This window comes from Ips typographus, linkage group LG3 (genome assembly GCF_016097725.1).
Source record: "Ips typographus isolate SLU linkage group LG3, UJ_Ityp_2.0, whole genome shotgun sequence".
NCBI classification, from domain to species: domain Eukaryota; kingdom Metazoa; phylum Arthropoda; class Insecta; order Coleoptera; family Curculionidae; genus Ips; species Ips typographus.
Window position 1 is genome coordinate 12,320,884 of NC_138424.1, and position 15,873 is coordinate 12,336,756.

A 15,873-nucleotide genomic window follows, 5' to 3' on the forward strand; every position below is an offset into this window, starting at 1 on the left:
GTGATTCTGATGAATTTTTAATAATAAAAAAGTTACAGCTGATCAAAATGTTAATTTTTTATTTTGTTTCTTATTAAAATTAATGAAATGCACTCTACATGTACAGTGTTTCAAGCTCAAAAGTGCATTATCAATATCACGCTGTATGTTCAGCCCAAAAATTGGATTGTCAAAGTCACATGACATGTCTAAATTTACTTTACCAAATTTTCCACGATTAAACTACATTTAGAAAGTCACGTGACTGATTTTCACAGATGTCAACTAGCTTTTAGTGTTGCAAGCTCAGAATTGCATTATCATCGTCAAGTGACGTGTATTTTACAACCGTAGGTGATTTTTGCAAATTTCTTGTGCACATTTTTACAGTTTAAACAATTTTTTTGGTCACGTGATTGTTTTGCGATGTGTCAACTGGCTTAACAATGTTGCAAGCTTAAAAATTGGATTATGAAAGTCACGTGACATGTCATTTATATTTCAGCTTTTGCAGGTGTCTAAATTTAATTTACCAAATTTTCAAAAATTAAACTATATTTTCACGTGTAGTTTACAGTTTCAAATTTTGCAACTGTCTAAATTTGATTTAGCAAATTTTTATACTAATTTTTATATCACGTGACTATATTGACAGATGTCAACGGGCCTTTACAATGTTGCAAGCTCAAAAATTGGATTATCAAAGACCCATGTCTCTTTCAATTTCAAATTTTGCAACTGTCTAAATTTCTTTGCCAAATTTTCACAGAATTAACTACATTTAATCTAGTGAATTATTTTTGACAGATGTCAAGTAGTCTTTACAGTGTTGCAACCCCAGAATTCCATTCTCAACGTCACGTGACGTGTAGTTTACAATTCCAGCTTTTACTATTGTTTAAATTTGATTTAGCAAATTTCCACAAATTAAACTACATTTTCACGTGTAGGTTACAATTTCAGATTTTGCTACTGTCTAAATTTGATTTAGAAAAATTTTATGTTAATTTTTATAATCACGTGACTTTATTGACAGATGTCAACTGGCCTTTACAATGTTGCAAAATTTTTGCAACTGTCTAAATTGCATTTGCCAAATTTTTAAAGATTAAACTATATTTCAATAGTCAAGTGAATAATTTTGACAGATGTCAAGTAGTCTTTACAGTGCTCAGAATTGCATTCTGAACGTCGCGTGACGTGTAGTTTACAATTCCAGCTTTTATTATTGTTTAAGTTTTCAGAGTACAAACTATTTTTTATGGTCACGTTACTGTTTTGACAGGTGTCAACTGACCTTTACAGTGTTGCAAGCTGAATCAAAATCACGTGACATGCCTCATACAAATTCAACTTTTGCAACTGTACTGTGTAACCCTATATTTTTCGAAAAGTAACCAATACAACAGCAAAAAAAAACATATTTTTAAAATCAGAAAAAAGAGATTGTTCGATAGAACAAATAAAATACCGGCTGTTAAATTTAAAACAATCAAAACATATCAAATGTTTGACAATATGTCAATTTTTAAAAATCAGATTCATTGTTGAGTACCTACGCTGTCACATTTGTCTGTAGAACATATTCTGCTAATTTTTGTATTCCCATGGCTGACAAGTTTGCAAACTGAAATTGACTGACTGACTAAAAATGATAACCAAACGCAATCAATTTAATGACCATCGTTTTGTACGCAGATCACAAATCGAAAGTGAAAATAATGCATCTTTTAGATTATTAGTGTAGATTTTTACTCATTATAAAATTTGACACTCTTTCAAAATATAATGTGATCCTATAAAAAAAAAACATTTTCTTTCTCTTCCAGTATTTTGGGATGTTCGCTTACAAAATTCGTCTGACAAAACAAAAACGCAATATTTTATTTAAACATTTATATTAAAATTACATTTTTACAGTGGACTAACTTTCTGTATAACAGAAATAACCCTGTCGTAAAGCAAAGATTTGACATTTTTAGCTAAAAGGAAATCCAAGTGATTGAAATATTCATATTCGACTAGAAACTGATCCACCACATTTGGAAGTTGTCCCACTAAAGCCTCTACATCCTGCAATATAACAAAAACTCTCAGTATAGAATTTTCTAACAAAAAACAATGTTCATATGTTTGGAAATAGCTAATAATTTCAAAACATATTCAAATGAGAATTAAAAAAACAGCTGTTTGGGCCAAAGAGGATTTCTTAAATGATTCGCCTGCCTAAAATCCTCAATATTTTTTATAATTTCTTGAATTTGTATTTGTTGCAATCTAATGAATATCCTGTATAACTGTAATATTTGATATTGCATATAATACTTACTTCAACAGAAGCTAGGAGATCGTTGGAAGCATAGTAAGATGCTACTGGAGCTGTTATCAAACTCACATTGTAATTTGGAGGTGCAGTTGACCCATATCGGGCAAAGTTCTCTATTACCCCATAATCATATTGTCTAAAAGTAGCTGCAACACCACAAACATTAACCATTTACCAGAAAATACATATAGTATTTTTAGTTAATACCATCGGCTATTTCCTGTCCGTAGTGCAGGAGTTCTTTGGCTGAGGTTCCTGCAGGTTTTGACGCCAAAAAAACCAAGAGATAATCCTAAATTTAATTATTACCGTTAATACTCATACTAGCAAAGGTTTTTAATATTACCAAGTCAGTCTCATTTTTATTATCACCGCAGATCAATTTCAAAACGTCATTGCATAGATCTGTAAATCCATCAATAGAACAGACAGAAACAATTAAATTGGATAGCTCTTCTGTGTATGGGATAGCGTTAATTTTAAGGACGTCCACAATTAAAATCTATGAATAAAAACGAACTTAAAAGCCTGATTAAGATAATACAATTTTGAAGTACCTTAACAGCAGCCAAGTGTTTAGCAAGGAATACTGGGATAGGACTGCGAAGATTTCCCATGTACCCTATAGGGCTTAACATAACAATCAAACTCAATTTATCATTGTATTCTACTCGAGTAGTGGTGAGAGCCATTGAATTTGAAGTACCTTCAGAATGCCCAATTAAAACAATATTTTCCAACCCTGTAGTATTAAGGATAAAATCAATACTAGTAGCCAAATCGTAGTAACCCTTTTCGTGAAAAGAGAAATCCCAGTAATCAGCTTCTGAACTATTCCGCGATAAGTGTTTCATTGAAGCAGCTGTTCCACGAGTTCCAAGCAACCAGATGTCGTATCCTTGAGTGTAAATATTAAGTATTTATACAATTAAATCTCAAGATGTTTACTTGAAATTTAAACACTTCAGTAGTTTGGTCAACCGATATCGAGTAACGAAAACCATTTCAAGTGTTTACCTAAATCGGCCATTAAAAGGGCTAGAGATGTGTTAGGTCCTTGGGTTACCCAGTCTAAAGGACCACACACTAATCCATGTACAAAGAGAGCTGCTGGTTGGTTGTCTTCCTTAGAAGGAATTCTATGTAGTGTTAGGATGTAACCATCTTCTGTAGTAACTTCGTAGTTTTCTATAGGGTAGTTGTGGTTTTTCAGATATTCAGACTGAAATTATTTTAAAATGTGATCAAATTTGATGGGTACTTTGTTTGGGTTGTTACTTAAAATTAACTAATAAGACTTTTGCAAAAAGTTAGGCACAAACCATACTTACTATACTAAGACTAGCATCTTCGGACACCTGCAAACTATTAGACTTCAAACCATCCAACCCATTTTTCAAATTTTGAATTAACACCTCGAGTGAAGAAGTTTCTTCTGCCGTGGAGCAAATAGGCAAAAGAATTCCAATGGAAATACTAATAAGTATCTTACAGTTCATTGTGATGTTTTTAGAATAGGACCAAATTGACGAATAAACTAAATTGACAGAATGACACACTTTTTGCTTCTCTTTCCTGAATTTTGAAATTTTGAAGTGTTTTTGCACAGATTAAGGAACGTCAACAATTCACTTTAGTTATTTTTTACATCTTGTTTAACGTAGTTGTTGTTTTGTTTTTATGAAGTTACTAGAAGTGGATTAGTTTGCAACACATTTATTTCTGAGAACATTTAGTTTAGTGTAAACAAGTTTTATTTAAATGTCATGTTTTTACTTAAGTATAAGTGCTTATATTGGGTTAAATCTAACTAACTATTCCTTCCCCCCCCCCCTCTGCACTGCAAATACTATAATATAATATACTAATAACATATCCTCAAAAATGCGTTTTACAGCAAAACTTTGGCTCAGAATGACTTTTTGATGTAATTCTACATCGCAATATTTATTTATTATTTTAAACTTCGAAAACAGACCAAACACTACAGTAATCCACATTTTTCGAACGTAGTACGTGTTTGCTGTGCTGATTCGTTTCATCAAACTATTGGAATGAAAAATTACTATAGCAACTGTGTTGTAAAATGTAGTTTACGCACTATAGGAACCTCCGCATTTCAGTATAAACCAGCTTTGGGGGAAAGTTCCCCACCGCTGAGGAAAAGTATGTAGTCCCCAATTGATCAATAATTTTTTATTTTCCCAAAAAAATCACTGTCTTGGTTTGACGGATTTGTGTTGACTGTTGATTTTAGATTCACTAAACCGACAGTTCTTCAAATATTTAGGTACCATTGTAGAACAATTAAAAAATCCAGATGATCAGTAAGTTGTAGTACATATAATATTGAATTGATCTATACGTTTTTTCGCTCGCTTCTTTGCCAGTATTTTTCAAATTGTTCTATACTTTTATTGTTTTTTTTTATAGTAATAACAGCGTTAGTCCCATAAATCAACATCTCAATACAATTGCAGATTTTATGAGAATGGATGTTGCAACAGCTTTTAGAATAGTTAAGAGAGTTTCCGAAATTTTAGCAATTTTGCGGCCTCAGTATATTAAAATGCCAAGTAGACCTGAAGAAATGGTTAAGGTGCAAAACAATTTTTTCTAATGGATTAGACATTTTAAATATTCCTAGATCTATACCAAAAAATGCAATGTTGCTAGAGTTGTTAGTTTGGAAATTTCAAATTGAAACAATCAGAAGTTTCATAACATTTCTGAATTTTTTCGCGATCCCCTCTAAATTTCGGAAATATCTGAATTTTATGAAATATCTGAAATTTCAATAAAAAGTCAATGAAATCTAAGAAATTTCAAAAATGTTATGTTTTATGAAAGTTCCATACAAATTTTCTTGAATCATTTAATTGTTTCAGTTAAGAAAAAATTATTATTGACAAATGAAATCTCTCAATTTCAATCAATCTTTTTATATGTCATGTCATAATGCTCAACTTCAAACTTCTGATTACCATAAAATAAAAAACATTCTAACCTCAAAACTCATAAATATTTGAATTTTATTAATTTGATTCTCAATCTCCAATTCTCTTTACGAATATGAAAACTATGCAAATGCAATGTCTGGGCAAAAATCAGGTCTATAAATAATTATGCGTCACCTAGAAATTTATTGTTTAGTATGAAATTATTGAAATTTGAAAAAAAACATTCTAAGAATCTCACATGAATTATCTCGCCGCTCAGTACGCTAACCCTAATGAAGATTCACCGAGTCAGCACTGTCAGCAGATCCCCTCCACAGAGTCAGTGCGGACATTGGCCATTTCCATATTTTTTCTAGTTAGTCGGTAAAATTTATTAATCTAGTTAAGACATATTCTTTAACTGTATCTTTTGGTATTATTAAAGTTTTTTAAAAGGAAGTCTTCTGGTGCGTGACAGTTATTTGGCGCAGTCGGTAGGATATTTGGGGTCGATCGTATCGAACCATAGACTTTCGTGTTAACGATTTACCGAATATTGAATTTTTGAGACTTTCCGTGCCGTGGTGTGTTGGATCTATCGAAGACGCAGCAGCCATTTAAGAAGACTGGTACTTGGAACCAAATCGTCCAGCTCCGCAAGGATAACGTTTAGAAGAGGACTCCATTGCCAAATTTAGACCGTTAGCCTTATAGTACAATACCAAACGCAATGAAGATATTGATTGTTTGTTTTATGTAAGTACAATTGTTTGATGTCTTCCGATTCTGAAACCGAAGATTCACTTGAAACCGACTCTCAAATTTTTGAAACAGTTAATCATAAATATAATATTTCTTTAAAACCATCCGTTTTATCAAACGATACAAATACATTTTCACAAAACAGTAACCAAGATAAAAATTTAGAAGCAAATATGTCGCAAGCATTTAACTCTGAATATCTCAAATGTGTTCCTGTTTTCGATGGAAACCCGAACGATCTGAATAGATACTTAGCAGTTTGTGAAGCCATTATAAATGAATTCTATGATAATACAAATCCCGGAAGCTTTAAAAATGTCTATCTGCTAAATTCGTTAATTTCGAAACTACAAGGAAATGCTAAGTTAGTTATTAATATACAAAACGTAGCTACTTGCTATGATGTAAAAAGTACATTGACTCGAAATTTTGCAGACCAGAGAGACGAAAGCTGTCTGAATCGCGATCTTGTTATGATGAGGCAAAATCCTCATGAACCTCCTCAACAATTTTACGATAGAATTTTAAATATTTTGAACTTATTGTGTGCATACATTGATCTTCATGAAACTACTGGTTTAGCTAAACAACTAAAACGAGATCTATATCAAAATCTGGCTCTTAAGACATTCCTTTCTGGATTAAGAGAACCGCTAGGGACAACATTAAGATGTATGAAACCTGTTTCTCTTAGCGAAGCTTTACAGTACGTGTTGGCCGAAGATAACGCTCATTATTTTCAAAATCCATCCTTCAAACAACCTATTAAGAATTCCTTTGGACCAAATGCTCAAAATATGACACCAGCACGCCCACACATAAAGCAAAATCAACCAATTCAAAGACAGTAGTTTCCCAATTAACTTTCCTTTTAATAATGGAAATAAATTTACCAGAATACAAAATTCATTTCCCACTGGTCCAATTCCAATTCAACCCAGACCTCCAATGAGGCCTCAAAGATATTTTACTAATTCTCAAGTATTTGGCTCACCAAGACCCCAAAATTCCAATTCAATTCGTAATACAAATGTGTTTAAACCTAATCCAAATAGACAACTTGACAAACCAACTCCAATGAGTTTATGCACTAGAAATAGTTATTCAACCAATCGTTTTCCACGTTTTCCTCAACATTCCACTTCTTATAACCCACCTGCAAACCAGAATTTTATTTCTGAGGAGTTATATAACACAGAAATTCAACAACTAAATAATATGGAAGAACAGTTTACCGGAGCAGTTTCTAATCAATATGCATATTTTTATGATGAAGAAACAGGTCAATATTCAGTAGATGAAACCTCAAATGACACTGAGTTTAACCAAAATACCTGTGAAATTGACAATGAAATTGCAAATTCAAATTTTTCAATAACGCCTCTCGAGAACGAACAAACTTAATATCACCACAAACGCCTCAAAAATTTTCATTTAATTTCAACAGCTCAAATGCAAATGAATTAGCTTACATTGTTTTTCCTGAGTATAATATTAGAGTGCTCATTGATTCCGGCTCAACAAAGTCATTCATTGACCCTGAAATTGCATTTAGGTTTTTTCCAAATTCTATAGTAAACGATCCATTTATTGTATCAACAGTTTTCAATCAATCTCAGAATGATTACAGTGCAATAATACCTGCATCTAAAATTTTCAATCTACCAGAAAATTTTAAAATTGAAATTTTATCAAACAGTTAAAAGCTAATGTCGATTTTGAAAGCAGTTTCAAGTTATAGTACCGCGTAATAAGTACTTAATAAAAAACCAATTGTACTTTGCATATTCAAACAACCCCTGCAAAGAAATATATCCTGAGCATTTCTTTTGCGCAAATCTGGACATCAAACCTTTAAAGGCAAACAATCCCTGTGAAATCCAACTGTTGGAAATGAAAGATACTTCAAATTGCCAAAAAATGCCAATCAATCTATCTGGCACAATGATCACACGATTAGAAAACTCTAACCATTGGATTATAACGGTACCTAATGAAGAAACGTTCAAATTGAAATGCAATTCACAAAATGAAGTTCAACGACTTATCATGGGAACTTACTTGTTCGAAGTACCTGTAAGCTGCCGATTTAGTTCATCCAAAGGCACGGTAACCAACATCAAGTTTTTTGTTAACCAAACTCAACCCATGTTGTTTCCTGACCTGGTCAACAAACCATCTAATCAACACAAAGTGCCCAAAAACTTCATGGAAATTCAACTCACCGAAGACATGAATCTTGATGACCTAAAATCAATAAAAACTCAAATGTTGAATAATCAGCCGTTTCTATCTACAGAAACAATATCATATGTACCCAGTGTATGGACCATCGCCTGTTCCTGCCTTATGATCATAGTGGTAGCCTACCTCATTTATAAGAAGATGGAACGATCCCGTTGTTTGCCAAAAAGCAGAAGTAAACCAGCGGACAAAGAAGCTAAGGATCGTTTTAAAATAGAGCTAGCTGATGTCCAACTACCTCGCTAACCCTCGTCGTTGGATCTCAGGGGGGAGGAATTATCTCACCGCTCAGTACGCTAACCCTAATGAAGATTCACCGAGTCAGCACTGTCAGCAGATCCCCTCCACAGTCAGTGCGGACATTGGCCATTTCCATATTTTTTCTAGTTAGTCGGTAAAATTTATTAATCTAGTTAAGACATATTCTTTAACTGTATCTTTTGGTATTATTAAAGTTTTTTTAAAATGAAGTCTTCTGGTGCGTGACAGTTATTTCATGTTTTGCATGCAATAAATGCTTTTTTTTTCGAAATCTGTATAATTCGTCGGTTCGTTTATTACTGCAACCAACAATACACCAGGTTCACATCTGCTCGTGGAAGATGTGGCAACATAGGGCACAGTCACAGTCCCAACTGACTGACAGTCGGCTAAACATTTTGAGGTTAGGAATTTTAAAAAGTTGAAAAACACCAAAAACTACAAACAGAAGAAATAAAAACTTAATTTAGGGTTGTTTAAGTTTATTAATTAGTGTTGTTATTGCGAGACCTTCGTAGAATTTAAGATTTTTCTTCACCAAACTGGAAAACTTGCAACATTTGGTGGTAAACAAAGGCGGAAAGTTCCAATCAAACTTTGGCTTGGGAACAACAACCACATTCAATTTAAATTATCTGGAAAGAACATCACAGATAGGTGCATTCAAACGAGTCATTAACAGCCCAATACCAACGTCTCAAGAATTATTCCATAAAATTTGCAAGAAAGGAAAGGCAATGTGTGTATCCTGGGGACTATTAAATCCTAAAGCAGTGTTTTAACAACAGCAGTAAAGCATACACTGATTCATGCTTTACTGCTTTAGGGTGGTCGAGTGAGAACAAACATTATACTTAAATTGTTATGATGATTTCCATTCAAACAGACTTAAACTTAATTTACTCAATATTACTAAGAAATTTGTGAGACAAATGGAGACATATACACTGTAATATATCTAATACATATAGTACTAAATTTTATTTATTATTATTTAGAATTAAACTGTAGGTACAAGTTTTAATTATTCAAAGGCTTAATGATTATTTTGAGGGTCACCTATAATCTCTTTAATTTGGGCATATTTTTAATTTTAAGTACATCATTTTGTTTTTTACAGGAGTTATTTAAAAAAATATTGGTCATTGAATTTAACAAAATATATTCACAATTATGTGTATTGCAGCTATGCCCCTCAAATATTGAAATATTTTTTAAGTTTGACAAAGTATACATAGTTAAAATTGATTTTTGGGAATTACAAGTTAAAAAATACTCTTCTGCTTAAGTTTTTATAGTTTATTATGTAAAAGCTGTACACAGTACTACATCTTTGTTGGGGTAGCAAAGCCCACATCTATTCATAAAATTAATGGAACTGTTAAAGTTTTGGTAACTTCTTCTTGGTAGCAGTGTTCTTCTTGAATTAAATACACTTTGCAGTAGTCACATTTTGTTTTTTTATTGCAGCATAAGCAGCATAACATGCTATGTATACTAAAGGAGACCACCTTTTTTTTCATCAATATCATCTAAGTGATCTTGATATAGGTATTCTGGTGTAGTCCTGACCAAATCCAAATTTAAACGGAGGATCAATAAATCTTGTCTTGAAATTGGTATGTCTCCAAACTTCCATGACTTCAGAATGAGGGGTATGACACTTTGAACCCTTAATTTGCTTTCTGATTCATAGTTTTGTCGTAGTGACACATGCTAGTTGGAACCAGATTGATACCTACCTAATAAATAAGTAAAATTGGAAATAATCATATGATGGTGTTGTTTTTTGCCCAAGCATCAGTCGGTTTATTTTGAGGAGTTTATGAGGTGAATTAAGAACCTTTTACTTTAAAACATCACTTAGATTCTAGAATAATAATTTTTATGGGATAATTTTAATGGGTTGGATTTAGGTATAGGCAAGTAAATTAAAACTTATAGTAATTTTTAATGCTCAAAATGATTCCGTCATAAAAAAATGTGGGTCTCTATTTAAAAAAGTTCAGATTTTTCATTTTTTTTAGTGGCAAGTTAATGATTTTTTTTTGATGACCCTGTATACAAATGAGTCATTACGCACCCTCAGTTTAATAAAACGATCCTTTATGTACAATAACCCAAAGTTTCATTGCAAAATGAAATACGGTTTTACCATAGTACAAAAATATGTTGAGCGTTGCAACTGTCACTTTTTTGGAAAAACATCAAATATTTCGAAAACGGCTAGAGATAGGCATAGGGCATTCTATACAAAAGTTGGTCAGAATTTTGTGAGGAATCCAAATATGTAACAATATATAGGCTGTTCTATTTAAAATAAGAAAGTTGTGATCGACTTCCGGTATAAACGGAAGTGCAACCATCTTGAAAATATTTTAGTTGGATTGGGCATGCCCACATCAGTATCCTGCCAAATTTTCAAAACTCTCCTATTTATACTTTTTCCAATATCAATCGATGTCTTTCGTCGTGGGACACCCTGTATATAGTTAAGCTTACTAGGTAATTGACAAACTACAACTATGTTGCCTGTGTAACAAAAATTGCGTAAAAAAAACAAAAACTACAAACTTATTATGTTGAAAATTGCAGTGAAAAGCAAGGCAGTAATAACGCCTAGTTTTTATACCTGTAGTTTCCAAATCGTTCTTCCAACTTATCAGTCTGTATTTTTCCCAGCAGAACAAAAGTATAATTTTTCTTTTCTAAACAATACTTTGATAAATTTAGCAGTGCTTCTGTAGAATGGAATAGAGCTAGGTGAGTATCTCTTGTCAGTTTTTGGAATGTATTTGAGGTGTCCCATGTTTTTAGCCAGTTGAGGAAAAATTCCAAAAAGTCAAAAATATGTTTTGAATTTATCGTTACTGGTTTTTGGTACTTGTTTCTTTTTCTTAGTCCTTTTAAGGGTGATTTAACATTTACAATATCCCACCTGAAAGATATTAATGAAACACTTCTTGATTTTAAAACTAATGATGAATTTGTATTAACTATTGATACACAAAAAAAACATGCTATTAGGATGAGGTTATAAAACAGTACAAGTCATGTCTAAAAGTATGGTTAGAGAACCGCCCGGCTGACATTTCATTCGCGCGAGCGTGTAGGGAGGGTTGCGTCGTATCGATACACTTTCCTTAACACCACCACTTGCAAATGTGTTCAATAAAATCGGCAGTGTCACTGTAATTTTGTAAATTTATTTTTGGGCCTAAATCTCTGAGTGCTGCTACAATGTGGTAGTTAAATATTTGCAAAGTTAACTTTACATTTTGGCGTTCAATTGAAGATGGATACAATGATTTTAAACTTAGAGTGTGTCCATATTTTACTAATAAAGAATGTTCCTTACTGTGCATTTCCTTTAATGCTTCAAATGATGCAGTTTTAATAAGTCCTTGCAGGTTATCAGAAGAGTTTAATTGACTAATAGCAGGGTATTGTAGGGTTTGATCTGGTTTTTGATTGAGCCAATTATTTTTTATGTTCTTTATAATCTGGACTGTATCAAGAACATAAAACAGTGGTCTGGAAGGTTCCTTTGGGTGTGGGTAAGTATTCAATAGTTTCGGAGGGTGGCAAAAGAAAGTCATTGCTTTTTTATTAATTCTATTGGCATCTGAAACTCTCGCCAACACTTCAAATCCCATATCTTCCAACCCATTAATCAACTGTTTTAAAACCTCATGCAGTTGTCCTGCTTTGATAGTTTTAACAGGCAAAATGTGAACTACCTCCTTGTAAGGTTCAAAAGCACTTGTTGCAGCCTCTGAATTATTAAATGCTGTTCCCACTATATTTCCTTCTTTATAATCAATAAAAGGATTGAGATGAATTTCATCAAACATTATCGTCACTGTCTTATCTTCCTTTTTTAATAATTTTAGTTTTGAAGAAACATATTGCAGAATCTGATTCTGTTCTAACCTTGGATTTGTTGTCAAGGAACCACATAAGTGCTTGATGGTTTTTGGTGTTGGCAAAATTAATAGGTTTGAACTTCTTAAAAACCTATAAGCATGTGGTGATATTGTGTGTAATAAGCCACAAAAAAGAACTGTAGTAGTGGAGTATTTAAAAGCATACTTTCCATTGGACATATTAGACACCCCCAATAGTGAAAGTTGCTCTTTTAAAAATTTAATAAGGTTTGTTGAATCAGGAAGTTTTTCTAACAAATGTTCCAACAAATCTTCAATTGTTGAAATAATATTTTTTACTGACGCCAGGTTTTCTTCAAAATTTTCATGTGAAGGACCTTTTATCCACACGCCCAATACATCCTTTAAATAGGTTTCAAATTGACTCAAGCTGTTTATTACAACCTCTTCTTTTAAAGGCACTCTATCACCATTATAGTGTATATTAATATTTAAATTTGCGCATACTGAGACGCAAAGTCTTATAACTCCCTCATCTTCTTCAAAGTAGAACAATGTTTTATCAACATGTTTAGATGTTATCCATCTATTCAATTTTAAACCCTTAAGCTTTTCATTAAATTCAGGAAATGAAGTGACTCTATCTGCTAATTGTTTTTGTTCTTCACTAGCTAGACTTTCTTCTGTAGCTTGCTCAAGATATTTATATTCGAGGCGCATTCTCTTAGTTTCTGGGGCTTCCTGATTTACTTCAACTTCTGATAAACTTGAAGTGCAATTAGTGAATTTGGTTGGTAACGCATCTGAAATAATTGGTAACAACGTAAACATATAGGTATACCAGGTGTCCAAGAGCACTCTGAAAAACGGTGTTGCCGTATCAACAACAATGACCTGTTTATCCGTTGCTCGTCAACCACTTATACAGTGCAGGCTAAAAGTTTAAATTTTCTCATTTTTGTTTGTGTTTTACAACAAAAGGGTTCAAGCTAGAGATCTGAAAAAAATACAGAAAACTAGTCCGTGATAGGTACTACAACTTTCATTAATACGATTTTTCAATCAAATCAACCGCACAGGCGCAAAAAAAATCAAAACCGTTTTCCCATGTTAATCTCCTATGTCCAGGGTGCTCTTAGACACCTGTTAAGGGTAACTCTGCATGTAAGTCTTCAGTGAATACTTGCACTCACTAAACCAGATAACTTTGAAAGTGATGATTCCACGAGATTAACCAACCCAATTTTCAATGTTCTGACAGGTTTTGTCCAGTACTGTAATTGTGATTCTCCTACAAATCTATTTGAATAGTTATTATAGTTTACTTATGACACTAAAAGTACCTACCTAATTCACCTGTTTAGAAAGTCCAAATTCTGATGTAGGTTGTGGATGTGGCAAGTCCAACAAAGTTTGAACAGTGATATCTACCCATTTATGAAAACATGTCACTCTACTGAAAAAAAAAGAACAATATAGGAGGTGGTTTTATGTGCTAATTCAACTATGGTCTGTGTTCCATGATTTTTCACTTATCACTTCAATTAACACTTCAAATGTGTTCAAGTTTTACTTACAGGCCTGAAGATGATTGATGGTTTGTATCAACAACTAGAAACCACGTTTGCTTGAAAAACTAGCTGGAATGAGCTGCAAAACAAATTTATCTATTGAAGGGATACTGATTTGAGGTAATGGTGCGACTTACTTTCTTACTTAGGACATTTTGTAGATTTATCCCCACTAGCTAAAATCTGCTAAAATGATAAACTGTAAGACTGGTTTTGTAATAGTGATGTTAGTCTGTGTTTAACAAATTACCTATTATTATTATAGGTATATACATATGTATTTTCTGCACTAATAATTTATCACCTGCTTGCAAATGTTAAAACTATATTACATTATAATATTATACATAGGATACAAAAAATTTAAGCTGATTTTTAAAATCACTAGAATAAAAAATAATGAATGGTTGAACTTTCCTGTTTACTTTATAGGATAAGAAATAGGAATAATAAAAAAAGTTTATTTTAAAAATTATTGTTTTGTCAGTAGTTTTATAAATCCATGACCTTATGAATACCTACTTATAATATATAATTTTGTCTTTGTCAATTTACTCTTTGTCAATAATGCATACTAAATAATAAATAACATAATAATTGGAAACCACTTTTTTACAGACATTCTCAAATGAGAGAATCAGATAAAAAATATAATGATTGAAATATGAAAGTTATCCGGACTTATAACCCGTGGTCCATTGGCGGCTTATAAGCCCGGATAACTTTCATATTTCAGTTTTGACCGGCCGTGAAATCCTTCATAGTCTAATATAATGATTTTATGAAAGATATATGAGTAATGAAAATAAAGCCATATAAATCAAGGGCAAATGCTTGAATATAAAGAGAAAAATCAAGTTGAAATTATTACATTGATCTGGTGTAGGTTGGTAAGAAAGACTATAATATCTCTGGAGAATTTTCTACAATATGTTTTCAACTCTCATGGATGAAGAAATGAAATTCTATGAGTTAGAATGAGCCAAACCACAATTGGAAGTATTCTGTTATTATTTAATTAACGCACTAATCACACCAAATGCACAGCACATGCATATTTCACATTTCCTCATACATTGCCAAAAGTCTGTGACAAAACCAAGGCGAAATAGGTTAAAATATTATTGCATAGTTGCAAGCCCCATTCTATCAATGAGCTTCACCTCCATTCATGATTTTCGAATCAGATTATGAATGAACGAGTGAATGAACTTCCATTCATTACCAAGTTAGAGTGGAATAATGATAGAAGAAAACTGTAATAGTTTACAGTTTTTTTTTGCTGCAATATTGTCGACAAACAGATCAATTTACAGTTTCCTTCTGTAGCGACTGACGTCACACTCCGGCAGCCATTTTGAGTCGGATGAGATTTAGGTTGCGTGTGGTTGTCCCGAATCAGGTAAACTGCGCATGGGTAGTATAGTCGGATTTTTACCTTTTGAGAATGACGTCATCTTTTTACATCTTTGTTTCTCGCATATCAAACATGTGAAATAAACAATTTTAACAAAAAAGGCACGTTATTAATTTTGTCATCCTGTCAAATTAAAAACGTTGACATTTACTGTCACTTTGATATAAGCAAATAGCAAAGGTATAAAAATGATGCGCTACAATGAGCAAGCCCAAATGCTAGTTCTAAATGTGCTGATTTTTTTTGAGTACGAAAAGAAACAGTTTCCAGATGTCATCCCAATTGATCATCAGTCACTTCTGAACACACTAATTTTTCAAAGCATTTGTAGGTTAAAACTTGTGATCTAATTCTAGACATGCGTGTTTTTTCACCTGCATGACGTCATTCTCAAAGAGTAAAAATTTGACTATAGAGGCCACTTTTTTAAAGAACGGTGGCAGTTCGGTTTTCAACTTGGAACGTACCGCACGTCAGTTTCGTCAGT

At 32.6% G+C, this 15,873-nt stretch overlaps 1 protein-coding gene and 3 long non-coding RNA genes across 5 annotated transcripts; 1 reads left to right on the top strand and 3 right to left on the bottom strand.

The window, feature by feature from the left end:
* Positions 1–1,860: 1,860 nt before the first annotated feature.
* Positions 1,861–3,859, bottom strand: LOC145725949 (lipase 3-like). Its single transcript, XM_081974880.1, has 7 exons — positions 3,637–3,859; positions 3,323–3,527; positions 2,863–3,203; positions 2,652–2,807; positions 2,513–2,597; positions 2,309–2,451; positions 1,861–2,052 (listed from the first exon to the last, which is right to left on the bottom strand). Exons 1-7 carry the CDS (start codon positions 3,802–3,804, stop codon positions 1,894–1,896), a joined length of 1,257 nt encoding a protein of 418 aa, XP_081831006.1. The 5' UTR covers positions 3,805–3,859; the 3' UTR covers positions 1,861–1,893.
* A 5,320-nt stretch (positions 3,860–9,179) lies between these two features.
* On the top strand, positions 9,180–9,959 carry LOC145725965 (uncharacterized). The gene is made up of 2 exons (XR_014177453.1): positions 9,180–9,301; positions 9,338–9,959. It is a non-coding gene; the product is annotated as an uncharacterized LOC145725965 (long non-coding RNA).
* LOC145725961 (uncharacterized) lies at positions 9,796–11,794 on the bottom strand. The gene is made up of 2 exons (XR_014177448.1): positions 11,665–11,794; positions 9,796–11,449 (listed from the first exon to the last, which is right to left on the bottom strand). It is a non-coding gene; the product is annotated as an uncharacterized LOC145725961 (long non-coding RNA).
* A 492-nt stretch (positions 11,795–12,286) lies between these two features.
* Positions 12,287–15,570, bottom strand: LOC145725959 (uncharacterized). 2 transcript variants are annotated; one of them, XR_014177446.1, is made up of 4 exons: positions 14,107–15,570; positions 13,976–14,048; positions 13,746–13,854; positions 12,287–13,689 (listed from the first exon to the last, which is right to left on the bottom strand). It is a non-coding gene; the product is annotated as an uncharacterized LOC145725959 (long non-coding RNA). The 2 variants fall into 2 exon arrangements; XR_014177445.1 differs by having other exon boundaries at positions 12,287–13,697.
* Between the last annotated feature and the right edge of the window lie 303 nt (positions 15,571–15,873).